Genomic DNA, 24,632 nt, shown 5'->3' with positions numbered 1-24,632 from the left:
GGAAGATGCAAAAAGGGGCATGAAGGTATCCATTTTTATTATTCCCCAAAATAAATCTCTTCTACATTTAATGTTATAAAATCTATGATATATTCATTTTTTTTTTTTTCCTGAGGAAGATTCACCCTGAGCCAACATCTGTTGCCAGTCATCCTCTTCTTTTTGCTTGAGGAAGACCACCCTGAGTAACAACATCTGTGCCACTCTTCCTCTGTTTTGTATGTGGGACACCTCCACAGCATAGCTAGTGAGAGCAGTAGGTCTGCACCCAGGATCCGAACCAGGAACCCCGGGCCACCAAAGCAGAGCATGCAGAACTCTAACCACTCAGCCATGGGGCCAGGCCCCATAAAACATTTTTAAGAGAAATATGGAGCAGGTTGGTTAAAGGGCCTGGCTAAAAAGCAGGGAGAACAATTATGAGATCAGCTTATTAATTAAGTCCAAAGTGACATAAGAGTGTTGACCATGGTTACTGGGAAAATAAAAAAGAACTGACAGGAAAGACATTCTTCTCTTTTAACACTGTGCTGCCTGTACTTCTCTTTGATATCATTATGCCCAATCACTCGTGTTTCCCTGCTGCTTTCCACTGGTGAACCGACACACAGCAATCACTCAATAAATGTTACCTGCTGTTGTTACTCTTCTTGTTGCTGTTTCAGAGAAACAGTTAAAAGAACAACCAAATGTATCACCTACTTCCATGTTGTTCACATTTGAGATTTGCATGGTGTTCTTTCCTCAAGACTGTGTTATTTGTGAATCTACCTGTTAAAAAATCCTTGCCTGGTAAAAGCATCTTTATGTACCACAGCTAGCTCCAGGCTGGCTTTATCAATGTTGAAGGCATATTAATTGTTAATGTTCACAACCCTGAAATCTGAATATGATAGCCTCCTGAGCTCATGCTGTAGATTTTAAAGGGTCTTTTTGTCTCGTGTTATTTTACGATCAGCTGTTTGTTAAACTAAGGTGCTTTTTTTAATTCTGCTGGAAATGCCAGCCTAATTCTGACAGGACAGTTAAAGTGTCTAAGCAGGGCCGCTTCTCATACACTGATAAGCAAAACTGAGTCATTTTTTTGTTTTGAGACATAATGACTTCCAAATTAGATATTCCGATGTAGCAGGTCAAGTTAATTAAGGCTGTTATACTTTGACTTGTAAAGGGTCCTAGATATTCTCAGTGTAGCCTTGATACTTAGAATCCACTTAAAGCTGTGTTTAGCATAGAAAAATATATGCTTTCTTATTAAACACTCCACTGAATTTCTGTGCAGGCTACCTCAAGGACTAAGGGTTGACCACATCTCATTACCGCTGCTCAGCTAGAGGGGGGAGAGTGCAACTCATTCAACATCTATGAGCATTCCTTGATCAGTCTCCGAGTGCTACATTTTGAGCACAGTGAAAAGCCCTCTTCTCTCAATTAAGTTAAATTAATGACAACTCCTATGTAGATAATCTCATCCATCTACTTACTGATCCTTCTTCCTAACAGTCTAACAGTGCCTCTTTTATCTTCCCTTTTACTGACCTAATTCCTAAACGAACTCCAATTGCTTCATTCCTTCCCTGTCCTTAATCTTCCCCGACCTCTCTGCAAGCCTGTTACCCTCCTCATTCTGCCCAAACCCTGAAGGTTACTTCTGGCCTCATTATCATAAATCCTGACAAAGTCACCAAAAGCTGAAACTGAGGAAAAGTGTGTCTTCCCCAAGGTGACGCTGCTGGCTTAGTGTTCCCTAAATTTTCTCCCCGTTAGCTTCTATGACATAACTTGACCCTGATATTCTCCTCTCACTCTCCCTCTTTGTTCATGTTTTTACCTACTTTTACAATTCATCTAGCCCAATGCTACTTCCACGCTACCTCTGCTCATTCCAAATTATTTCAAGTTTCCTAAAACCACCTATTATTTAGGCACATACCCCAAAATGGCTGTGGTATCTTTTTCTCCTTCCTTTTCTGTTCTTGCCAGAAGCATTTACAATTCCTATGCCACCCAGCTAGCTCCCTTCTCCCTTCCGGGAAACTGTCTCTAGCCTACCCAAGCACTGCTAATCACTCCCGCCTAGGCTATTCCAGTATGCTACCGTTTACCAAACCATACTGTGTAATAATCTAATTACGTGTAGTTTCTCTTGGGTGCTTTGCTCCTTCCAAGCAGGGATCCTATCCTATTCATCTGAGTAATCTTAGAGCCTAAAAGTATGCCAGCCACTCAGCACCTTCGAAATGAACAGATGATGGCTCTAACTTGAGCCTCCTCATATTTATTGCCGATCTATTCCTAATGCGGCGGTTCCCAAAATGCTAAGCGTTCGATACTCCAATTCGACAACTGTTAGTGACTGAAGTGGCTGGTGGCCCTCGTGGAGGTGACAACAATATTTAAGATCAGCTCCCCCTGTCGTCTCTCGAAAGGGCACTTACACGCTGCAGTTACAGGAATCTGGGGGGGAGGTGGGCAGGGCGCGCTCTGGGTCGGATAAGCACCAAACACACTTACTGGGAGGACGGGAGGGGGAGGCGCTGCAGGCAAAGGGATCAGCATAAGCAACGACTAGGATGCACTTGAGACTGCCGACTCTCCCACAGCCACCCAGGAAGCCGACGAGCGCGCCGACCTGGTCTCGGCGACTTTCCAAGACAGGCCGTTACACCCACGTGACCAAAGGAGCAATGTTTTCGCAAGCTGGCGTGTGGGTACAGTCATCCCAGCGAGCCCAGGCAATGTTCGGCAACCTGGGCTGCCAGGCCGAAAGGTGAAGGTAGTCCCGGGGCTGGAGCCGGACCAGGCCTGTTTCAATGGGAGGGAGCAGCCTCGACAGAGGAGCAGTGGACGCCAGGGTAGCACGGGGCGACCTCGGGGAACGGCGTTCCCCAGGATGGGGTGAGGCGCCGGACCAAGAGCGCTCCGCAGAGGGAGGAAAAGCAGAGAGGTGCCACGGCCGACCTGCGGCCTATTCGAACGTCAACCGCTTCTTACCGAGAACTGAGAACCAGAAGTCGTAGAGACCGACGCTGTCGCCATCTTCCCGCCTGCCCAGCCGACCTCCGCAGCCCCGGAGCGGTCCGAGTTCTCGGGCTTTTCTTCAAGATTCGAGAGTCGCCCGCCAGGGGCGACCCTAAGCTGAACCCCTGATGGAAGGGGCTAAGGGGCTAGTGCCAGGGCTGGAAACCCCAGCCACACACCCCCACAGGGACACCCACGCTCCGAGCGCACACAGAAAGGGCAACACGTCCTAAAGGACGTCTTGAACAGCCAATCAAAAAAGCGGACGTCTTCCGGGAGTAGGAGAGAACCCGCCTCTTCCCTCGGTGACGTCACAAGGTAGCGCGCAGCCGAGTCTGCGGGGCGGGTCACGCTGCGGGCTACTAGATGGTTCTGAGGGGATTCTACAAAGGGGCGGGCCTTCCCGAGGAGGAAACGGGGGCGAGGGGTTGAGTTGTCTCCGGTGGCAATTGGATCGAATGACTGAAATAGGATAAAAGCGAATGCGAAGTTCAAACACTCCATCGGTTTCCTTGGACTAAACGCCGGAGAGAGCGTGAGCTCGACTCCGGGACGCCTCTCCAGGTGAAGTACTTACCTTTTGACCAATAACAAACAGAATTAGGAGGGGCTTAATGATTTGGTCCAATAGAAGTCAGGGGAAACAGAGTAGAGGCAGAAGGTAAACCTTCGCGAACATTTGCCCAATTAGGTTGGGGCGCTCTCACCCAAACCTGGGACTGGCTGTTAGAAATAGCCGCGACCGGGACCTTTGGGCGGGGCTCGTTTAAAGCGGATTTCGCGCGCTGACAGCGACGGTCTGTTATTGGTCAGCGACTTCCTCCCTTTGTGGGAGCGCCCTGCGTAGCCGGGGTTAGGGGTTGGGAGGAGCGACCGAGTGACGCAGTAGCCCCCCCAGCCAATCAGGGTTAGGGAAGGGAGCCGAGAAGGAAGCGGATCCGCTGCCGCGCAGCTAAACCGCAAAAAGCTATCCGCTTCGTCTCCCTCCGCCGCTATCGGGGCCTAAGCGGGAGCGGCTGGGACGGCGTCACTGGGTGGGCTGGGGCGGAAGTGGAGGCGGAGGGAGACGGCGTCGGTCGCAGAGCCTTGGGATCTCGCGGCGAGGCCCTGGTGGGCGCGAGGCAGGGGGAGGGGGAGGAGGAGGAGCCCGCGGCCCGGGCGGCGGCGGCGGCGGCGCCGGAGTTCTCCGTAGGGCCCCGCCTAGCAGCGGGCGGCGGTGGAGGAGGAGACTGAGGAGCAGGATGGCGGCCTCGGCCCTGTACGCCTGCACCAAGTGTACCCAGCGCTATCCCTTCGAGGAGCTCTCCCAGGGCCAGCAGCTTTGCAAGGTCTGTGGGCGCTGGGCGGCGGGCGGGCGGGGTTTCCTCGGCCGTAGCCCGCGGGAGCTGGGTGCCCACTGCGCTGCAGCGCTGATCTCTTCGCCCGCGCCTTGGGGGTTTGGGAGCCCTCGCCTCCCACCCCGGACCCCTTTATCCGAGCACTTGGGCATCAGCTGGGAGGAAGACAGAATCCTGCTTTCTTCCAGGCAGCCCAGGAGGGTCCCGGTCCCCAACAACGTTCAGGGGTCTCAGGGGTGGGGCTGAGTGAGGCAGCCACCTGTCTATGCCGCAGAGACCCTGGGGTGGAGATGTTTTCATCTCGTTTTTCTGCCTGGTCTATCCTGTCCTTCCACCGGGAGGCAGGGGACGGTTTTTGCACTTTCTTGCTAGGAACCTGAAGCCGCAAAGCTGATGGCATCCTTCTTCCCTGTCCAGGAAAGCGAAGCGACTGGCTTGGGAACAGAATGCTCTATGATTTGGAGCTCCTCCCATCCCGTTAAAGCCGGGATGCTGTCTGTGAGCAACGGTGCAAAATAATAAGTAGTTTCACATTTAACCAGTCCTTGAAATCGGGCATGACAGCTTGGTTAATTTATCTGTAGCATATCCCCCCCATCTAATAAAGACAAAGACACCTGTGCCTTCCCTAAGGAATCGTGTGTAATTGGCCACTTACGTGATAAGTCGCTCAATTATCTACGTTGGGGGACAGATTTATTGATGTTTTAGACGTTTGGCTAGGTTGGATAATAGTTTTCTACCAGAAAAGTGAAATTTGGGACTTTGAGATAGATACTGACTAATATATTCTCTTATTACAGGAATGTCGGATTGCACATCCTATTGTAAAATGTACTTACTGCAGATCAGAGTTTCAACAAGAGAGGTTTGTATACTGTACAGTTTTTGATTGTTAAGAGCAAAGTGTCTGTAAGGAATACTTGGGGGTTGTAATCTCATATTTGTATTAAAGTTTTTTAAAAAAATGATTTAGTTTCTTAAATTTTAAGTTGTAAACCTTTTATACAAGATGGGAGAGAGAATGTGGACAAAAATCTAGTGGTTATTTTACAGCTAGACTTCAGTTTACACATGAAGAAATAAAGAATGTTATTGCATGAGAAACGTACAGCCTTGCTAATGAAAAATGCAAATATAAACAGTTGCCGTTAAGCTGGGGCTGGACCAGTGGCGTAGTGGTTAGGTTCACGCACTCTGCTTTGGTGACCTGGGGTTTACATGTTTGGATCTTGGGCGCAGACCTAGCACCACTCATTTAACCACACTGTGGTAGCATCCCACCTAAAATAGAGGAAGATTGGCATAGATGTTAGCTCAGTGACAATCTTCGTCAAACAAAAAGGGAAAGATCGGCAACAGATGTTAGCTCAGGGCCAGTCTTCCTCACAAAGAATTTTTAAAAAGCCAAAACATTAGTACTGACATGGACCTGAGGAGAGATCTTTAGTGTTGCCAACTACCTTCCACGGGTAAAATCTAGTAACTTGTTACCAGTGGAAGAATAGCACATGCTTTTTAACAGGGTGATTCTTGTTAGACAATCAGGGCTCATAGAAGAGAATAGCCTAAGAGAACAATAAATGGTTTCTTCATAAGGAGTATGGGCATCATATAGTGGAGAAGGCCCAGTAGAAGGTTAGGTAGGCACTGGTATGTAATGCTGTATAGAAATAGTGGCAAGTGTGAAGATTTTGGAACTAGATAGGAAACATTAGTATTTTTTGTTTTGTTTCCTTTCCCAAAAAGCATACAATAAAAATGCATAAAGATATTGGTCTTAATGAAATAGGAGTAAATTTGGATAATATACAACCCTGAAAAGATCCTTATATTTGTATTTTTTAAGAAATCCTTGGTCTATATTAGAGTGAGTTTTAAGTACTACTAAAGCAAATAGTCAAAGAGAACTACTTGCTTTAGTTCAACATTGTGCTAATTATCATGAAAGCTACCTCATTTTGATCATCTGTGTACAATTTCTTTTCCAGCAAAACTAATACAATTTGTAAGAAGTGTGCTCAAAATGTGAAGCAATTTGGCACGGTAAGGATGTCTTATATTTTCATTTCATATTGTTACGGTCAATTAATCTTTTTCACAAAGATGCACCTTTTAAAACATAAGTATTGCTCCGTTCTTAAATATTTCAACATGTCAAGTATTTCAGGAAAGAAATTTTCTATAGGCAGTCTGGGAAAATGACAACTAAAAGCAATCATGTTATGTGCACGTTTTATACCTACTGAATTTTGGTGTAAAATTTATGATTTTATTCTTTAAAGATTCAAATATAGCAAACAAACTGCTGGTGGTGGTGAACCTACTTATCCACAGAGTTTGCATAATCATACTTTTCCTGCCCTCTTCAGAACCTCCAACAGTTTTTATGTAGCAACACAGTTCAGGCATTTATTCGCAAAAGTAATGACATTATCTTAGTACTGGCGTACCTCGTTTTATTGTGCTTTGCTTAATGTGATTTGCAGGTAGTGCGTTTTTACAAGGCCCTCTACCAGCAAAAAGATAATGACTCACTGAAGGCTCAGATGATGGTTAGCATATTTTAGCACTGAAGTATTGTTTTAAGTATGTACGTTTTTTCACACATAATGCTATTACACACTTAATAGACTATAGTATAGTGTATACATAACTTTTATGTACACTGGGAACAAAAAATTCTTGGGACTTGCTTTATTGTGATATTTGCTTTATCGCAGTGGTCTAGAATCAAGCCTGCTCTTACCTCCGAGGTATGCCTGTATGATTATTTTCTTAGATGTATATTACAATCATTATTGGTATATTGTAGTAATGATTAGTCAAATTGCTGGCCTTAAGGCTCTATAAAATCCTGAATTGTCTTTTGGATATCAAAGAAAATTAAGGTGTGTTTGTTATAGTTTATGTTGAATATGCTTGTGCCAATTTTTTTTAAGTTGAAAACTCACCTATAGTACATGCTCCTGGAATCATCTGTACCTGTATATGATGAAAAGTTGTTAAAGGTTTTTTGAATAAATTATATAGTTCTTAAGCTAACCAGAATATTAAATTAGTAAATACTGGATACATGAAACTTTTCTGTAAGTGCGTACCTTTATTTTCATTTTTTGAGACTTTTTTCACATGTAGCTTTTGTATTGTATAACATGTTATGCAGATCATAAATCATGTTTCTCATCATTATTTAACTATTCAGTAGAATAAGAAAAGTTTCATAACTTTAGAAATAAATGTTAGTAAATGAATAGAAATATGATAAATGTCATTGAATATGATAGGGCAACACACTTGGCAGAAAAATCTTTTACCTACTAGTTTCTGTAATCCAGAAATGTGTTTGTACACTGGGTATATTTTATGAAGCTAATTTTTAATGTTTTTAAATGTCTCAATTAATGGAAATGCTTATCTGTTTTTCAGCCTAAGCCTTGTCAGTACTGTAACATAATTGCAGCATTTATTGGTACAAAGTGTCAGCGTTGCACAAATTCAGAAAAAAAATATGGCCCACCTCAGACCTGTGAACAGTGCAAACAACAGTGTGCTTTTGATCGGAAGGAGGAAGGAAGAAGAAAGGTATGTTTTATTTATCTTATGACATCTTCTGGAAATTAAATAAAACACCAAACAAGTTGGGAGTTGTTATAGTTAATACACTACTGAGACTTGATGGATTCTTTGGGTCCTCAAAAGGAGGTAGGTAGATGAAAATTTAGGAATAGTGCACCATATGTAGATTCATGTTGATCAGTTGAGATTACTGTGCTTCAAAAAATATTCTCTGATGGCTGTTTAGTAGTATTTGGTTATCCAACATTTGGTTCAGGAGAATTACTAACTGCTTTTAAATCCTTTCATCTACTTACCCTTTTGCTGGTTACTTGAAGTTGCTGGTGTAAAAAAAATACCTGATGTCACATTAACATGAATAATTCAAAGTTACTCTTAGGCCTTTGATCTGGGGCTCACATTTAAACCATTGTTTGTTTTTCTCTACCTACAGTGACTTAAAAAGTATGTGTATACATATGCCGTTCTTCTGATTAGCATTCACACAGGCCTCCTATTGTCTGTCAGTCTCAGTTGATTTGGAGGATGACTGTCTCCTCAAGGGGCTGCCTCGGGTCACCCCACAGCAATATATGTACCCTAGTTGTAAGACATGTCCCTCCAGCGCTTCTTGTGTAAAAAATAAAAACTTAATTTTATTTGTATAGGTTTAGTCTTGATTTTGAAAGGAAGTTTCTTTTCCTCCCCCTTGGCAAATGTACGCTTGATTCTCCTTATTCATGGTAGTTAATTTCTATAAAGTTACTGCAACCACTGAATTGGCGAATACTGAACTATTGCTCCTAAGGGCAATAGAGAATTGGATTCCTGCTTCTGGTCACAGCATGGTGATGAGTTGATCAATACATAATCCTGTTTTGTGTATGTTTCTGTTTAAAAACACTTTAATATATATTGTTGATTGATTAGACTGAACTCATGGCACACAGCACTATGACAATGCCTGAACACAGCTTAGGTTAGGTGTTAGGTTAACACGTGTGTTCTTTGCATAAGGTACGTCGCAGCCTTCTTGCATTTAGGAACACTATACATCACTTTAGACTGCACTTGGGGACCGTTTTAAACAGTGAAATCACCAATAAAAAGCACAAAATGCAAAAAACATGGCACTAACTAGACCATGAAAAGGACACTTGTTTACACTGTAAGAGCTGAAAGAAGAAAGCAGCAGAGCGTCACCTTGTTCCACCTTAGCTGGGAACATTTGCTGTCTGGCTACACAAATTTTTTGCTGCTCTGTGCATATGCTTGAATGACCACAAAAGCGCTGTAAGTTGATTTCAGGGTTACGGATAAATTTTAGCAAGTAGGTGGTGAATTTGCAAATATGAGACCTGCAAATAATGAGAATCTACTGTATGTGTCGTTCATTCTCTCCTTTTTTTGTATAAATTAACAGTTTTTACTGTAGTGGGAACTGTCAGTTTAATAATCATATAGTGATTTAAGAATTCAGGCTAGTGTTTAGATAGTATTTCTTTGAAGTATATTATGAGTTTATGCTTATTTTCCAATAATAAAGGTCTTTCTCTCCAAATTAAAAAATTCCTCAGAAGCAATGGAAGTCCATGTATCATCCTCACCATTTTTATGATTCTCCAAACAAGCATTTTCCCAAGTTTTCGGAAAATCTAATTTTACTTCCATTTTGCAACAATCTGTGTGTGCATGTGTGAAATAAAGCTAGAGGTTGAGCAGTTTATCTTACCTGGTTTCACTTACAGCCAGTTTACAGGTGCGTTTAATCTAATACAGATATTTGTCTTAAAAAAGGTTGATGGAAAGTTGTTGTGCTGGCTCTGTACTTTATCATACAAGAGAGTTTTACAGAAGACAAAAGAACAAAGGAAGAGCCTGGGATCTTCACATTCAAATTCATCTTCTTCATCTCTTACTGAGAAAGACCAGCATCATTCAAAACATCATCACCATCATCATCATCATCACCATCGTCACAGCAGTAGCCATCACAAGTAAGTACTTGAAATCAGGTTTTCTAAAATCTTCCTTGGCATTTTAATGCTGTGTGTTGGCATTTAACATTTTGCGTATACTAGCTTTGTGCCAGTCTAGTTTCCATTGTACATGGTAAGCTTCTTGGGTGCCTAGGGCTGTTTTCCCACTTTATTCCATATATAAAATTACCTGCATGGATTGTGTTTAGCTGCTTACTGTAACGGTAAAGATAAGACATTTAGGGAATTACTATATAAAATTATGATCATACCGTAAGTCAAAATACAAGTACATCAGAGTTAATACTTGATTTACGTTATCAAAAGCCTCAGTATTCTTTTTTTGTTTAATTGTTAGGATTTTACTTGTAAAAATTATATTTACCTCAGTTATCATTAATTTGTTTTAGTTAAAACATTTAAACCAGTGACTAGGAAATATATGTTCTTTATTTTTGGAGAACAGATTTTAACACTATCATTTGTGACCATGATAAAAGCATTCTAAATCTTGAAGATTCCCAAAGTGTGAGAAATAATTTTTTTTAACTAGTTTGTTGTTTTTTAAAAAACATGTAGGCAGAATTCTATTCAAATATAAACAACTAGTTGATTTTTAAAGTGCTTTGGTGGGGAAGTTATTCATTAGTGGTATCTTAACCCTTTATGTGTGTAGTATGAGAGTTTTTTTTTAGTGTAGTTGTAGTCTTCATGGAAAAATCAAGAATATTAAAACAAACACAAATTAAAATGGAGAAAACAGGGACATGATGATGTACCAATTTTCAGAAGAATTCGTTATTTTTTCTTAAATTTGTCTGAGTCTTTAAAGTTCTAGATAGATAAAACACTTTGATTTACAAAAAACTGATGCCTACCATGTTTAGGAATACATAATGGTATTTTTGGAATATAATATAGTTCTTTCTAATAAAGAAGATTTGATTCTAAATTATAGGCAAGCACATATTAGATTATGAGGCTTTATTGAGGCACTGATGTTTCCTTCAGTAGCAATTTTTCTACTTGCCTTATGGTGTTGTACTGCTTCCTCTCTATAACGGTGGTAGACGGCCTAGTGACTTCTAATCTGGCTATTTTGAAGAAATCTTGTGGTTTTTATATCAGAGTATCCCAAGGAGCAAAAGAACATAAATCTTCCTTGTTTTTGCTTCTTGCTTTAAGAAAAAATATGATAAAATAACTGCCATAATGGTATCTCTCAGACTTACTCCTAAGACTCAGCTAAAATGTCCCTTTCTTCTGTCCTTTACAGATAAATTTGTCTTAGTATGATGTCAAAGGGCACACTCAGAGTATGTTTATAAAGTGAAATTTTGTGACTAACTTAATCTTTTGAAAGACAGGTTTCAAAAGTAAAGCGAAAGAGGATTGTATTGACCTTTAGTTTTTTTTTCTTTTCATTATTTAAGAAATAGAAATGCTATTTTGTATTTGATGGATATAGACCATTTGATGAGTAGGCAGTTGGTGTAGTCCTATCCCAAGTTCAGTTTATCAGAACGATTATGAGGAGCATACATATTGTGATATACAGTGATGGAGTGAGGGAGAGGAGGGAAGAAATTCAGGTCCATCTGGATCCAGGAATGGCCCACCTCAGAAAACAAAGATGAGAATTCCAAGCATATTTGTTAAATTATTACTACTGTGATTGTTCTCCCTTTGACATATGGATAGTGCTGTTAATTTATGTGTGATTATATGGCTTGCTAATGCTTATAATGAAATTTGTGAAAGAAAGAAAATGGCGACTGAATTCCATAGCAGAGTTGCCGTTCCTTGCTGCAAGTAAAAAAAAGAACTCAGGTTCATACAATTACAGAATCATTTCCCCAACTTGGTATTTATTTACACATGATTCTTACAACATGGTCTCTTTTTCACTTTTGCTTAAAAAATTTCTACAGCTAAAACAATAGTAAATTTTATACACACACATCTGTACATAATTTTTATTTATTGTGTGTATGTTAGCACTGTACTAAGTACTTTTATATACATAACTCGTTTTATCCCCATCTCCCTATAAGATATGTATTAAACCTATTTCATAGATGAGGGAACTGAGGCTCAGGGATTTTAAGTAATGAGCAAAAGGTCACACAGCTCAGATCTTCTAACATCTCTTGTAGTGTGCAAATACATGGTGTCTGGTACATAGGAGATGCTCTATACATCTTGAGTCAGTAAACTAGGGGTTAATGAAGGATTGGCTAACCTGCAAGTACAGGAGAAAAGTGTGTAGGATTCATACTGAATTATAAAGTGGTTATTAGTATTATGGCATAATGGAAAAAAAGTACTATTATAGTATTAATTATGAATAAAAGTAAAATCAGTTGTGAATATGAAATTTCCCAATATTTTCAGCATGACTTCTCTAGAGTACTGATTAAAGAAAGATTGAGACTTTTGAGAGGGTCCTTAGGAAAACTAGGAAAGAAACAGAGAAATTAAGATATTTCCTGAGCCAGCCCTGATGACCTAGTGGTTAAGGTTCGGTGCGCTCTACTTTGGTCGCCTGGGTTCAGTTCCCAGGTGTGGAACCATACTACTTGTCTGTCAGTAACCATGCTGTGGCCGTTGCTCACATAGAAGAACCAAAAAAACTACCAACTATACACAGCTATGTTCTGGGGCTTTGGCAGTGGGGCAGGAGGGGATTGGAAGAAAAAAGGAGGTAGATGGGTGACACATGTTAGCTTAGGGTGAATCTTCCCTGCAAAAAACAAAAAAAAGAAAAATTTGGTTCAACTTGATGTACTATTCTGAGCAACTTGAGTTACTCCAAAGGAAGACTCTCCATGTAGGATTATGAGGCTTTAACTTTAAAGATATTACATCTTCTGTCTGAAATAGTAAGGGCAGCCTAAGTATGGTGATTCTCAGACTTTATAATTATAGAACCCTGTTGTGATTTTCATGGTCATATACCCTAATCCTTCGTATGATGTTCAACTGAATTGTAGGAGTCCTGATTAAAAAGAAAATTCAGTTTCTGTCATCATACCTTTCTTAAAGAACTTAAGATGACTGGTAGTCATTTGATTAGAATTTATCTCATTAGAATGTGATTTATTCAATATATATTAGTCTGAAAACTTAATTGAATATGCCTTTCTCTGGACAAAAGATTATAAACATAATTTGATTCCATTGGGAAGAATGTTGTTAAATGTAGATGTATTAAATGTGTTGTTACTAGATGTCATTTATATATTTTTCAGAATCAGCAATCTAAGTCCAGAACAAGAGCAGGGACTGTGGAAACAGAGGTAAATATGTTAACATATTTTTTGAGATGTGTTGAAATAGAATTTTTAAAATGAGACATCTATTTAACTTTGTTACTTAGGCTTTTAAAATATCAATGATATTCGATAATATTTTAGGGGAAGAAGAACTTATCACTTGATGCCTCTGCCCTTTTTACTCTAATTATTCTTATTAATGTTTGGTTTCAGCCATAAATCCTCTGCAGCAATTCAGAATGAAACTCCAAAGAAAAAGCCCAAATTGGAATCTAAGCCATCTAATGGAGATAGGTAAAAATGAATTCCTTTAGTGCTGTGAAATTTCAACTTAGTTGAACAGTTATGGTCGATTGCCAGTTATTACTAGGTAAAAGAATAGAAAATCTTCTACATTGACTTCTTTGAGTCACCTAGAAGAGTAAACATAATCAGTTAAACATTTTTAACTTAATTTTGGTGATAAGAAAGTGGCACTGAACTATGTTGTTCTATTTGGGGAATAAATTTGGGTTTTGAAAAAAGGAAAACGAATCTGAATAAAGAACATTCTCTTTATCTTAATTATTCTTCAATGAAACACAAATCTAATTGTGATATTTTAAATTGACCTGCTTGGAAAATGTTTTTAGATTTAAAGTATTATGAGCGTGACTTTGTTTTAGTTCATTAGCCAAAAGTTTGCTGATGTTACTGTACAAATTGGCTGCCTATTGCTTTACACTAGAAGTATTGACCCCCTAAAAGCTAATACTGAATTATATTTCTGCAGGTGTATGTAATGTGTGCCATTAGTAAGGTAATTTGCCAGTTGCATCCATTTCTGTCAGGTACATATTTTTTTGCATTAGCCTTAAGGATGTTTGTGGAATTGTCTAATTTATGCAATTTGAACACCTGCTAATTTTCCTTCTACTTCATTTAACTGTATTTTATTTTTTTCTTTTTAGTAGCTCTATAAATCAGTCAGCAGATAGTGGGGGAACAGACAATTTTGTCCTTATAAGTCAACTGAAAGAAGAGGTGATGTCACTTAAACGTCTCTTACAGCAGAGAGACCAGACCATTTTAGAAAAAGATAAAAAGGTAAGAACATGTTTTACTGAAACCTGGTAAGATTTACATCTTGACTCTTGCTTGATAATTGCAAATTTTATTGGAATTCCTTTAATAATTTCGTAATGTTTGTTGTGCATGATTCTTGTAAGACTTACAAAAGCCCAAACAAACCTAAGCCATCTAATGAAGGTAGGTAGAAATGGGCTTTGAGAATTTCAGTTCTGAGAATTGAGAGCTAATTAGAATTCTAATAATTTCTGAACGTTAGTTTTCAGTAAGCTTGTAATTTAAAAATAGGTCTGTCTTAATTTGAAAATGAAATGGAAATGGAATATTATATGAATTCTTATGATTTAAGAAAGTAATTGAATATAGTCTTTGATATACCAGTCATGTATGTATTTCAATCCAGATCTAATAACTGGTGAAAAGTAGTGCTATGGAAATTCTCTGTGTGGTAGTCAGTAGTTTAACAATAGGTGTCTAAGATCGTTTTGTAGGAGGTAAGTGTATTGGAACTTGGTTTGTCAGTTAGATCAAAGGGAATGTCAAATACATTGTCTGTTTAGTGAAAAGTTCTGACACTTTCTCTGTGAACTTGAGGAGAATCTTTCACTTCTTTGGGACTTAGTTTTCTCATTTTAAAAATGAGAGTATTGATACCATCTCATGGGATGGTTGTTTTGATTAAATGAAAATATAAAGTACTTGCTACAGCTTTTGGCATGTGTAAGTGCTTATGACTGATCATTACTGATGTTTGGTTATCTTTGAGGGCAGAACCTACTTTGTACTTGTTTTACGGTCCTAGACTATCTAGTTTGACCTATTTCAAACTTCTTATCCATAGGAAAACATGAAAGACATTCTTTTTAAAATGATGAACAAGACATGGTTACAAATAGGTATATGAATTATCTATCCCTGAGTATACATAGTAGTGCTTGAGTCTGAGCTGGCTTTCACCCCTGGCATTCAACAACTTTTATGTTACATTTTCCCACACCTTGTTGGTTAGTGGATTTAAATTAATTTGAAAATATTTGTATCTTAATTTAAGCAAATTCAGTATATGAAATTTAGGATTGATGTAACATAAACAGGATAGTTATGAGTGTCTTTTTTTTATGGTTCTTTTTGATTAACAGCAGGATTTTTTAACTAATGAGCTTTTATGGAAATTTGTTTTAAGCACAAAATTTTAGAGACATTTCTATTGCACAAAGACAGGAAGATCTGTATTAACCTAGATAAAAATTGAATAAAATGTTGTTTACTGTAGAGTAGCAATGATTCCAAAAACAAGTAGTGATGAATTATGGAATTTTGACTTTCTTAGATTTTTTTTTCTTTTCATAGCATGACTATTCTCTATTAGTGTAGTCAGTTGAAAGTTTTCTGCTCTTGTTAGTGTTCCTTTTTTTTAGAAGAAACACTAATAGGGATGGCAATTAGCAGTGTTATGAGAAATATAATAATATAAGCCTGAAATATCTACATATTTGCAGTTTTTTCTTATCATGTAAATCTAAGGCAGCCCAAGTTATTTTCTTAAATTTCTTTCACTTTACTCAGTGACTTCTAGAGCCAGCCACGTACTAGATCATGATATAAAGATGAATAAATAAATAAAAGACAGGATCCTTATCTTCCAGAAATTCTTAGTCTGGAGGCAACTTACAGGGTAGTGACAAGAATAATTATCTTAGCTGATCTGATGTGAATTGGCATTTCAGAACAGGAATTCCTTTGTAATATAGAAAACAGAGAGAGAATTCACTTAGTCTTTCAATTTGACAAAAGCGCAAGGGCTTTTATTCAGAAAATAAGAATATAGGACACCATGATTTCCTTTCTCTGTTTTTGCTGTTGTACATCTTTCAGTTTACAAGTTACTGGGTAATTACCAAAAAATAACATACAAACCTTTAAAGTTTACATAATGAAAGCCATTTAAAAATAATCAGAAGTTTTATTTTGCATGGTTCTGATTATGAAATTATATGCTAACTTATGTTTTAGTTTGAAGTCATGAAATTTTGTATTTTTGTGTCATTGATATTGATGAAAAAAATTATCATGTAGCCTTCTTTGCTTTCTCAAACCTCTGACTTTTTTTTTTTTGTCTGTCTAAATTAGCCCAAATTTTAAAGTAACCCCCTTTCCTTTCTCATTCCATATTAGTTGTATTTCTATACTTTGTTCTTTGTTTTTACTTCAAATCTTAGGTGGTATTGGATACCTAATTCTGGGCATAAATTTAAAAATGAAAGCAATGTAGCTCTTGGTTGATAATTTCTCTTTGTACTTCCCTAGTGTGAAAGCTTTTTCTTTTATCACTGAAAGATTATTTTAACCTGAAACCAGTTTTAATATTCACCTTGTTTATACATAATGTGAAGTACATGTTAATTGAAGCATTTTCTAAGGTATTAGCCAGTAAGCTTTCCTGTTGGCATACAAGTTGCCAAACTCTGTTCAGTGAAGCCACCTTTAGGTAGATCCAGCCAGACTCGTCAAAGAAAGGCAACTTCTCAAAAGTTTTACTGATGGTTCAATGTTATCTTAACATTAAAATTATAGTATAGTAGATAGAATTCATTATTTCAGAAAACAGAAATTCTATCTTTAAGTTATAAAACTCAGGAAACTGCTAACATCTTTCACTTTTATAACAAGTTCTGAGTTTATTGTGAAGAATATTTAAAGTGATGTGTTTGTGTATGTGCATATATATATAAACACATATACACATATATATGTATTTTCTTAAATTTCTCAGTTAACTGAACTAAAGGCAGACTTTCAGTACCAAGAGTCAAACCTGAGAACAAAGATGAACAGTATGGAGAAAGCTCACAAAGAAACTGTGGAACAACTTCAGGTAAATGACAATATTTATGTAAATTGTTAGGCAAGGAGAGCTGAACTTGGTTAATAGTATTCATTGTATTAGACTGGTATTGGTATCCCTGTTTTATGCATATTTGGTGCATTTTCAGGTTTGATTTTGACTTTATAATTGTTTTTTTATCCTGTTCCCGTTAAAAGTTATTGCTTGCAATCACTTGATAGGAGATTCAGTATATTAATTCTGAAAACTTTTGCCTAAACTTCAGATAGGGTTTTCAGAGGGGCCTATTACTGGAATATGTTCAATTGATCATCAGATGAAAAGCAAAAAATTAAAAATTAGATTCATGAAACTAGGGTGAAAATAAGCTCTTGAGTACATTGTACAATTAATCTTCCTCTTTCCTCCCAAATAATGGGAAGGGAGGTGAGTGTACAAAACCAATTCTCAGGGACCTCAAGTGGAGAAAATTTATACTTCAAGCAGTGATGCAAGGCAAAAGAGAGCTTTAAGCTTGGTACTGTGATTTTCAGGGTGCCAAATAGAGTTCTGCTGTGTGCCACAACAGGGAGCCTCCAGTGATCTAGGTCATCCGCTGAGTACTGCAAAATGTACTCAGTAGGGTTTCAGTATACAGGAAAGTGAATGGTGAAACCAAGGGTCATCACAGTGACACAGAGAGGAGTATCTGATATCTAGCATGCACAGATGGAGAGCATCCAGAGGGGTACAAATTAGTCCCTTACTCAAGCCTTTTCTCACCTAGGTTTTATAAACTTAGAAATCAGTCCGCGCTAAATTGATTACACTTTCTATTGATTTATGCATTCTGACGTTTGTAGAATCAATCTTTAGGTAATGAGATTTTTTAAAGTTCAGAAGTTTTAAGTCTTAGAAGCACAGAAGGTGCCAGCATATAGACTTGAGACTCTTGGCGGAGAGTTTAGCTTGGGAAGCAAGGAATAATACTGCCCTGTTGTTATTGTTTTTTTTTTTAACATTGTAACACCAAGGGATATTTTCTATTCCTATCTTTTGTTTTTTGTATTCTTCATACTTCGTTGAAGATAGCTTAAATTGAGTAAAATTGTAAAGTGGATTTAGGAACCTGTTGAAATTCTAGGTATTGGTTAGCTAGGCTTAATGCTAATCTTATTATTACAGAGAATTTTGAAGAGAAACCTTGTATAGAACCTGGCACATAGCAGGTATTCAAATAATGTGTTGAGTGAATGGTGACTGACTGATGGAAATGCCCATCTGCCCTCTCTCCTGAGAGATTGCCCACATCATATATTGGGCTTCTTGTACCTTACTGTTTATCGTCTACCAGCAAGTATTAGTTTTGTGACGTTCTTATTTTCCTCATTCAGTTATTAATGCTGAGTGATTACCTGGGAACAAAATCTTCTGTATGAGGATCTCTGATTTAATGTGTTGTAACCAAATCTCTGGAGTAAATCCAGAATGAGGTAACAGAAGAACTGTGAGCAGTACTTAAAGATGACAAAACTTAGTACTCCTCACTGTTCAAGAGAGCATTTTGTTGTTTTATTTTGTCGCTCTAAGACGGGGAACCTCTCTGACGTCTTAGCTTGATTGGTATCTTAAGTGTACCTCCTCTTGGTTGGTAGCTGAAGTTTCATATAATAGGATAGTAACTAATATTTGTATAGAAGTATGACATTTTCAACACGATATTACACAGGCTGTCTTATTTGCTCCTTACAATAACTTTGAGTTATGTGGTATTCCCATTTTACAGATGAAACTGTGCTTACATAATTAATCAGAAGTGACATAGAAACCTGCATCTTCTGACTCAGATTTAACTATGCTTTCCTCCTGTTCTACACTGCCTCCCACCACCTCAGCTTACTCAGGCTTTTTATTTCATCCTTGTTATCAGACCACTTCCCTGTATCTTTTGTGTTATTGCTGGAGACATTCCGTCACAGTTAAGTACCCTGTTTTAACCCCACTCCCTTTAGCAACCATGTGCTAGTAGAGTTCTCTACCTAGATGAATAAACATAGTTAACTGTTTTTCTTTTTGTGATAATAAGAAACTGAACCCTGTAGCAGAAAATTTACCTTGCTCTAATAGTTCTCAAACATTTTAAACTGTCAAACCTGGGAAATAAGCACTGAGCATCAGAAGAAAAAATTGTGCAAAATACCCCCCCAGGAAACCCCAAAACAACCCTAATTATCTAAAATGTCAAGAATACCAAATGAAAAATCTACCTTTTGTTTAGGAGATAAGTTGATAAAAGGGGAAAGAGAACTAACATTTGAGTGCCTACTGTGTAGCAGCCACTGTGTTTTCTATCAGTTTATCAGGCTGTGTTTTATATAGTTTATTAGTTCTCTCAACTGTTAAAATGGGTGGTGAAGTTTCTGTTTTACATATGGAAAATAGACTCCAGCTTACGTAACAGATAAGTGGCAGAGCCAGGATTCAAAGTAGGATCTGTGTGATTCTTAATCCAGATATTCTTTCCTTTAGGCCAGTATTTCTAGACATTTTTAACTTAACTTGCCTAAGAGTTTTTAATTTAATTGATTCTTGCAGGGTGGATAATAAAGAAGTAATATTAGGATAAAAAAATTTAAACTTGTATATATTTAAATGTTACATTTAAAATATATTTTTAATCTAAATTAGAATAAGACAAATTTGGACTCATGTCCAGTTAACAACTGTTGCATTGTTTATTTTTTCTTAATGACTTTTCCCTCACATAAGTTATCAGCAAATAAAGTTATTAGTGATGTGGTTAGGAGACTGAAATAGAAATGCAGATGAAAAATTAGCTGCTAAAGAATTAAGAGGAAAAACTGCTTTCAGTACCTAATACTTGAATTCTTATATTTCATACTTAGAATATGAAAATTATAAACTCATTTCTTAATGATGATTGAGAAAAGATAACTTGAAGATTAAGGTTTTAGTGGTTTGGTGTGCCAGTATAAACGCTTTTGTATAAATGTAACATACAGGTCTGATGGAGATCTCTTTGAGGCAAATTTGCAGACTTAACCTTTCTTTATACCCTTCATCAATTTGTATTTTAAAATTTGTTTCTTGAAATTCCTCTTTTAGCCAGTGAGTCTGTTATAGTTAGAAACTAAATAATAAGTAGCTAACAATGAAAAGAAAAACAATTTAAAACTACAACATCGACTAGGACAGCTCAGCTGAGTAATAAATCAGTTGATCATGAGTGTGCTTACCTGACTTTCGCTAAATGCCAGGCATTCTCATTGATTTCTTCTCTGAGTTTCTCAAACCATTTAGTTTTGAAGAGAAAATAAAAGTCCTTTAAAATTCTTGATGGTTTTCTAAATTTGAAATTGAAATTTAAACTCTTAATTACCGCCGTAATTATTTAATAACCGTTGAATAGAGAAACGCTGTTAATCATGCAGTTGAACATAAAGTGATTTGATTTGCAAATATAAGACAGCTCTAAGAACATTTGCATTTTGGAGGTCATAGGTATTAATTAGGGGGAGTTGGATTGGACAAGGGTCTGGGAGTGGAAGAACAAAGCCTGGAAGAGGTTTCTATTTCATGTAACTGCTTTAAGAGAATATACAGAGGAGGCAGGCTGTTATCTTGCCATACAAACGCTAAAGAGTAGAAGATGAAGCACTGAGGTTAAAAAAAGTCTGTAGATAAAAATCTTAAGACCTGTGAAGGAAAATGGTTTACATTTGGTGGTTTACAGAGGATGTCTGTTAAAATTTTGTTTTTAGAGCAGTGCTCAGATTCCAAACTCTTGTCAATGCTCTCCCCATTTTGGCTCAAAAGTGCCAAAGTGTTTGATCATTAATGTGTTTGTATATATGAAAAGTTCTTATTATCTACGTTTGCACAGTTAAGAGATTGCATAGGGAGACAAAGGTGGTCAAAATGTGAAAATATTCACTGAAAGTCCCTGTTTACACATTCCTTCTCAACAAACACTAGTGATTGTCCTAGTGCATTGGCTCAAGGACACTGTCTTTGTCAGTGGTGGATGGAACATTTCAGTGAGTCCAAAATCAGCTCAGATTGATAGCAAAGTGAAATTTTGAATCTTTGAAAATAAATTTCAAGCTTTCATGAAACTGAAAAGAGTGATGATGTGTAACTGCTCAATTTACATCAAAGCCAGTACCGAATGACTGTTTTGGTAATTAAAGGAACAAAAGTAAGATCAGAAAGGGTGGTTCTGATGGGTGCTTCAAAAAAAAAAACATCATTTGAGTATCATTAAGAGAGCTCCTTTGGCAAAGTGATAAAGTGAATATTTTTGCAAAAAGGACCTCTTATGCTTGTTCTATAAATACATAGACATCAAATGCAAGACTTTGTACAGATTGTTGGAAATATCCTCCCAAACCATCACTTGAGTCATTTGATCTTATTAATTATAAAATAAAACCTATTTTCATAAAATAAAACTTCCTGATGAAAAGTTTTCATTTCATGTTTTTAAGATAAAGAGCCAAACTTTCCCGTTTTGAAATTTTCATTCTCTTTTAAGTAGATTCATTTTAAGTTGCTTTTTTTGTAATTGATTGTATCTTTGGACAACAATTATGTTAATATTGACATTTACAAAGGGGGCTGATAAACCAATCTAGAATTTTCCTTCTTATGTATCCAACGTTAAAGAGATGAACCTAAGTGTACCAACTCTTTCATTTATTCTGTTAGTGTTTCAGTGAAATCTTGTTCTGTAAGTGAAAAGAACAGCATTAAATAAGTAATATTCTTCAGCATGACTTAATAATATTTCAAACATTTTTAATGTTAAATGTTTTTGTCTCCCACAGGCCAAAAACAGAGAACTACTCAAACAGGTTGCAGCATTGTCAAAGGGTAAAAAGTTTGACAAAAGTGGAAGCATACTAACGTCCCCTTGAAAAAGTAGTTATTCATGTAGTGTTTCTGCTGAAAATGTACATTTGAGAAAAGTTGTGTGAAGCCCTTACATTCTGTGTAGTGGAAAACTATTTTTGCACACCAAATGAATTGGCGTGTTTCCTATTCACTTTTGTAACTGATATACAGCATTTTTTTAAGTTGTAAAACATTCAAATAAGACTTCAACTGGTTTGAAGTAACTTTTTAATTATTTGATATCCAGGAACTTTTTTGCCAGCAATAGTATTAAACAGTTGTAAAGGAGTGCATGAGTCGTGCTCTTTATAAAATGCAACATGCAATAATAGAGTAGGTATGGTTTTATGAAATCAGAGCAGCAGGGTTTGGGGTTTGTTTTGTTTTTTGTTTTCCACTATGCTAATTTCAGAATTAACTTCAGATTAACAGTTTTCAATTTAGAAATATGAAAACTTTTAAACAAGGAAAATGGTGAACACTGGTTTTTTGGTAATTGTGTTTTTACTTTGCATCAACATGAATTTAGAGAATCATGGTGCTTTTGTTAAATGAACTTCAGAGTATATGTAAATATGTTTTTAAAAAAGTTACATCATTAACATTAGTAAACTAGTATTTCGTTATTGGTATAGGAATTAATGTTTATTGTACAGTATCCAAGGTAAAGTGTTTTGTTTTGTAAAAACTACTGTAGATTTTTACTTACAAGTGCCTTTTTGCCACCTAATGTTTTTATTTATAGGAATGCAGATCTTTTGTACATACAGTTTGTTTTAAAATCATGTTTAATAAATGTTTGTATATAAATGTATATGTACAGAAGCCTATTTCAAAAGGAAATCAAAGTTGCTAGTAAAATGTTTGCGGTTGCATTAAGAACTGATAATGCAATAGACTTTAGATGATTTTTTGGTTTGTTTCTCTGTGGTGTGGGAAGCTGTTGGTCATTGAATCATTGAATTATGTCAAAATACTTCCCCAAAGATTTAATTCTAAATCACTTCTGATAGAGTAATTTTATTTTTTATGTCATATGGCTTCATGTTCATATTTTGTGAGTTACATGTTTTGCTTTATTTTTCTTTTATAAAAATTTAAAATTTATAATTTTTCTGCAGTGATCCATATATCTGCTTTCCCTATAATATGTGGTTATCTAAGTTAATATTTATGTACACCATACTTAATTTGTAAGTTTAAAGCAAATCTGGAAAAAATTAAATAACTTTTAAATCAATCTGTGATTATCTTTGAATAGATTGGAATCTACTGTAAGATTCAGGCACTATTTATAAGAAAATTATATCAGAGTCTTTAAAATTGTCTATAAAAGGTTAGGATAGGGTGGGATAGGTTATGTGAAGTTATTGTCTAATTATATTCTGATCTAGTGGTTTTCAGCCTGTAATGGAATTCATCTCCTACTTAATAAATGCCAGTTCAGACTTTTATTTCAATTTTAAAGCTTCAGACATTGCTAGATGTACTGTACAGAGTGGAAGAGTTCCTTCTCATAGGAATTTATGGGAAAGGATAAATTTCTTTCAAGTAAACTGTTAATAAATTTATCATTTTCAAGATTTTGTTTTTAAACAAGCATTGATTATGAATGTCATATCAAAGATTGTCTTTCCTCAGAACACAGGATGATTGTAATAATTGTTTTTAATGTGACTCATGCTTTGTTAGCTTATTCCTACAGTTATTCATTATAAAGTGATATCAATAATTCTTTGTCCAGTTTGAAAACATAATCTAGGGTAATTTTCAAGTGATAACAAACAGTGGAATCTGTCAGACTTGGAAAAATTAAACCAGTTTATTTTTATGAGATCTTCATGCAATCTTCCTAAATTTAGTACTCTCAGCAATGATAGATAATGCCGCCTTAACACAGATTTTAATGTTTGCAGGATTTGCTAAATTCATAAGATGGTCATTACCTTTCTTTAAAATTTGTAACGTTTTATATTCTGGTTTCATAGCCATTTGTCAATCCACAGTGGTCATTTTTGTTTTAAAATAAGTTATGTAATAGTTCTTATACCATGTTGGAGCTGCTACACAAGAAAGGTGCCGCCCTCCCCCTTTGTTAGGTAACAGATTAAAAATTGAAACTCAGTCTAAATACTTAAGCTTTGTAAATTCCAAGGCTGAAATCTTTTAGGGGCTTCACAGTATTTAGTCCTAATTAAATACCCTCTCTTTATTTTATAACTTAATTCTTTTGCAATTGTATAAACTAGTAATGGAGTCGCAGTCCTGGATCTGTAGTGTATTGACATAAATTGCTGATATTCTTTAAATGTGGACTTGTAAGGAGATACTATGGTGTGCCGTATTGTGCTTTTTAGCCTGTTTTCAGCTATTAATTAGCATTACCAGTGAGGGTCATTTTGGCTCAAGTTATTTATGTATTAATAGCTTGTGAATATTGCAGTCCTTTTTAGATTGTATTGGTCTAAATATGCATTCTGCGGTGAACCTGTTAAACCGTTCACATGTATAGACTATTGAAATACTGTACTTGTACACATCTGACTGTTGACATTTTGTACTTTTTTCTAAATCCAATATTTCACAATAAAAACTTGTCAAAAGCTTTGTGTTAGTTTCGTCTTGCTGCTATAACAAATTACCACAGCCTTGGTGG

At 36.8% G+C, this 24,632-nt stretch overlaps 2 protein-coding genes across 5 annotated transcripts in view; one reads left to right on the top strand and one right to left on the bottom strand.

Annotated features, from left to right (window-relative positions):
* Positions 1 to 3,387, bottom strand: part of CEP57 (centrosomal protein 57) — a 40,452-nt gene extending 37,065 nt beyond the window's left edge. Inside the window, exon 1 of the mRNA XM_046684778.1 lies at positions 2,995 to 3,387. Within this exon, the coding sequence (XP_046540734.1) occupies positions 2,995 to 3,039 (45 nt within the window). The 5' untranslated portion in view covers positions 3,040 to 3,387. The remainder of the gene's footprint in view (positions 1 to 2,994) is intronic.
* A 219-nt stretch (positions 3,388 to 3,606) lies between these two features.
* Positions 3,607 to 24,581, top strand: FAM76B (family with sequence similarity 76 member B). Of its 4 annotated transcripts, none has more exons than XM_046684781.1 (11): positions 3,607 to 4,349; positions 4,776 to 4,856; positions 5,162 to 5,226; positions 6,350 to 6,404; positions 7,788 to 7,943; positions 9,714 to 9,913; positions 13,147 to 13,194; positions 13,384 to 13,464; positions 14,124 to 14,256; positions 17,012 to 17,113; positions 21,910 to 24,581. In XM_046684781.1, exons 1-11 carry the CDS (start codon positions 4,263 to 4,265, stop codon positions 21,997 to 21,999), a joined length of 1,098 nt encoding a protein of 365 aa, XP_046540737.1. In that variant the 5' UTR covers positions 3,607 to 4,262; the 3' UTR covers positions 22,000 to 24,581. The 4 variants fall into 4 exon arrangements, with proteins under 4 accessions (XP_046540737.1, XP_046540735.1, XP_046540739.1 ...); XM_046684779.1 differs by having other exon boundaries at positions 3,608 to 4,349; positions 14,121 to 14,256; XM_046684783.1 differs by lacking the exon at positions 4,776 to 4,856 and having other exon boundaries at positions 3,611 to 4,349.
* The last annotated feature ends 51 nt before the right edge of the window (positions 24,582 to 24,632 follow it).

Source organism: Equus quagga, chromosome 14 (genome assembly GCF_021613505.1).
Source record: "Equus quagga isolate Etosha38 chromosome 14, UCLA_HA_Equagga_1.0, whole genome shotgun sequence".
NCBI lineage: Eukaryota > Metazoa > Chordata > Mammalia > Perissodactyla > Equidae > Equus > Equus quagga.
This window is presented reverse-complemented; position numbering and strand designations above follow the sequence as displayed.

Bases quoted from the DNA above. Each gene is read 5' to 3' on its own strand.
- FAM76B (XM_046684779.1), top strand. From the start codon at position 4,263: ATGGCGGCCTCGGCCCTGTACGCCTGCACCAAGTGTACCCAGCGCTAT. The intron at 9,914-13,146 runs GTAAGTACTTGA...TATATTTTTCAG, and splicing joins CACAGCAGTAGCCATCACAA to AATCAGCAATCTAAGTCCAG. The intron at 13,465-14,120 runs GTAAAAATGAAT...TTTTCTTTTTAG, and splicing joins AAGCCATCTAATGGAGATAG to TAGCTCTATAAATCAGTCAG.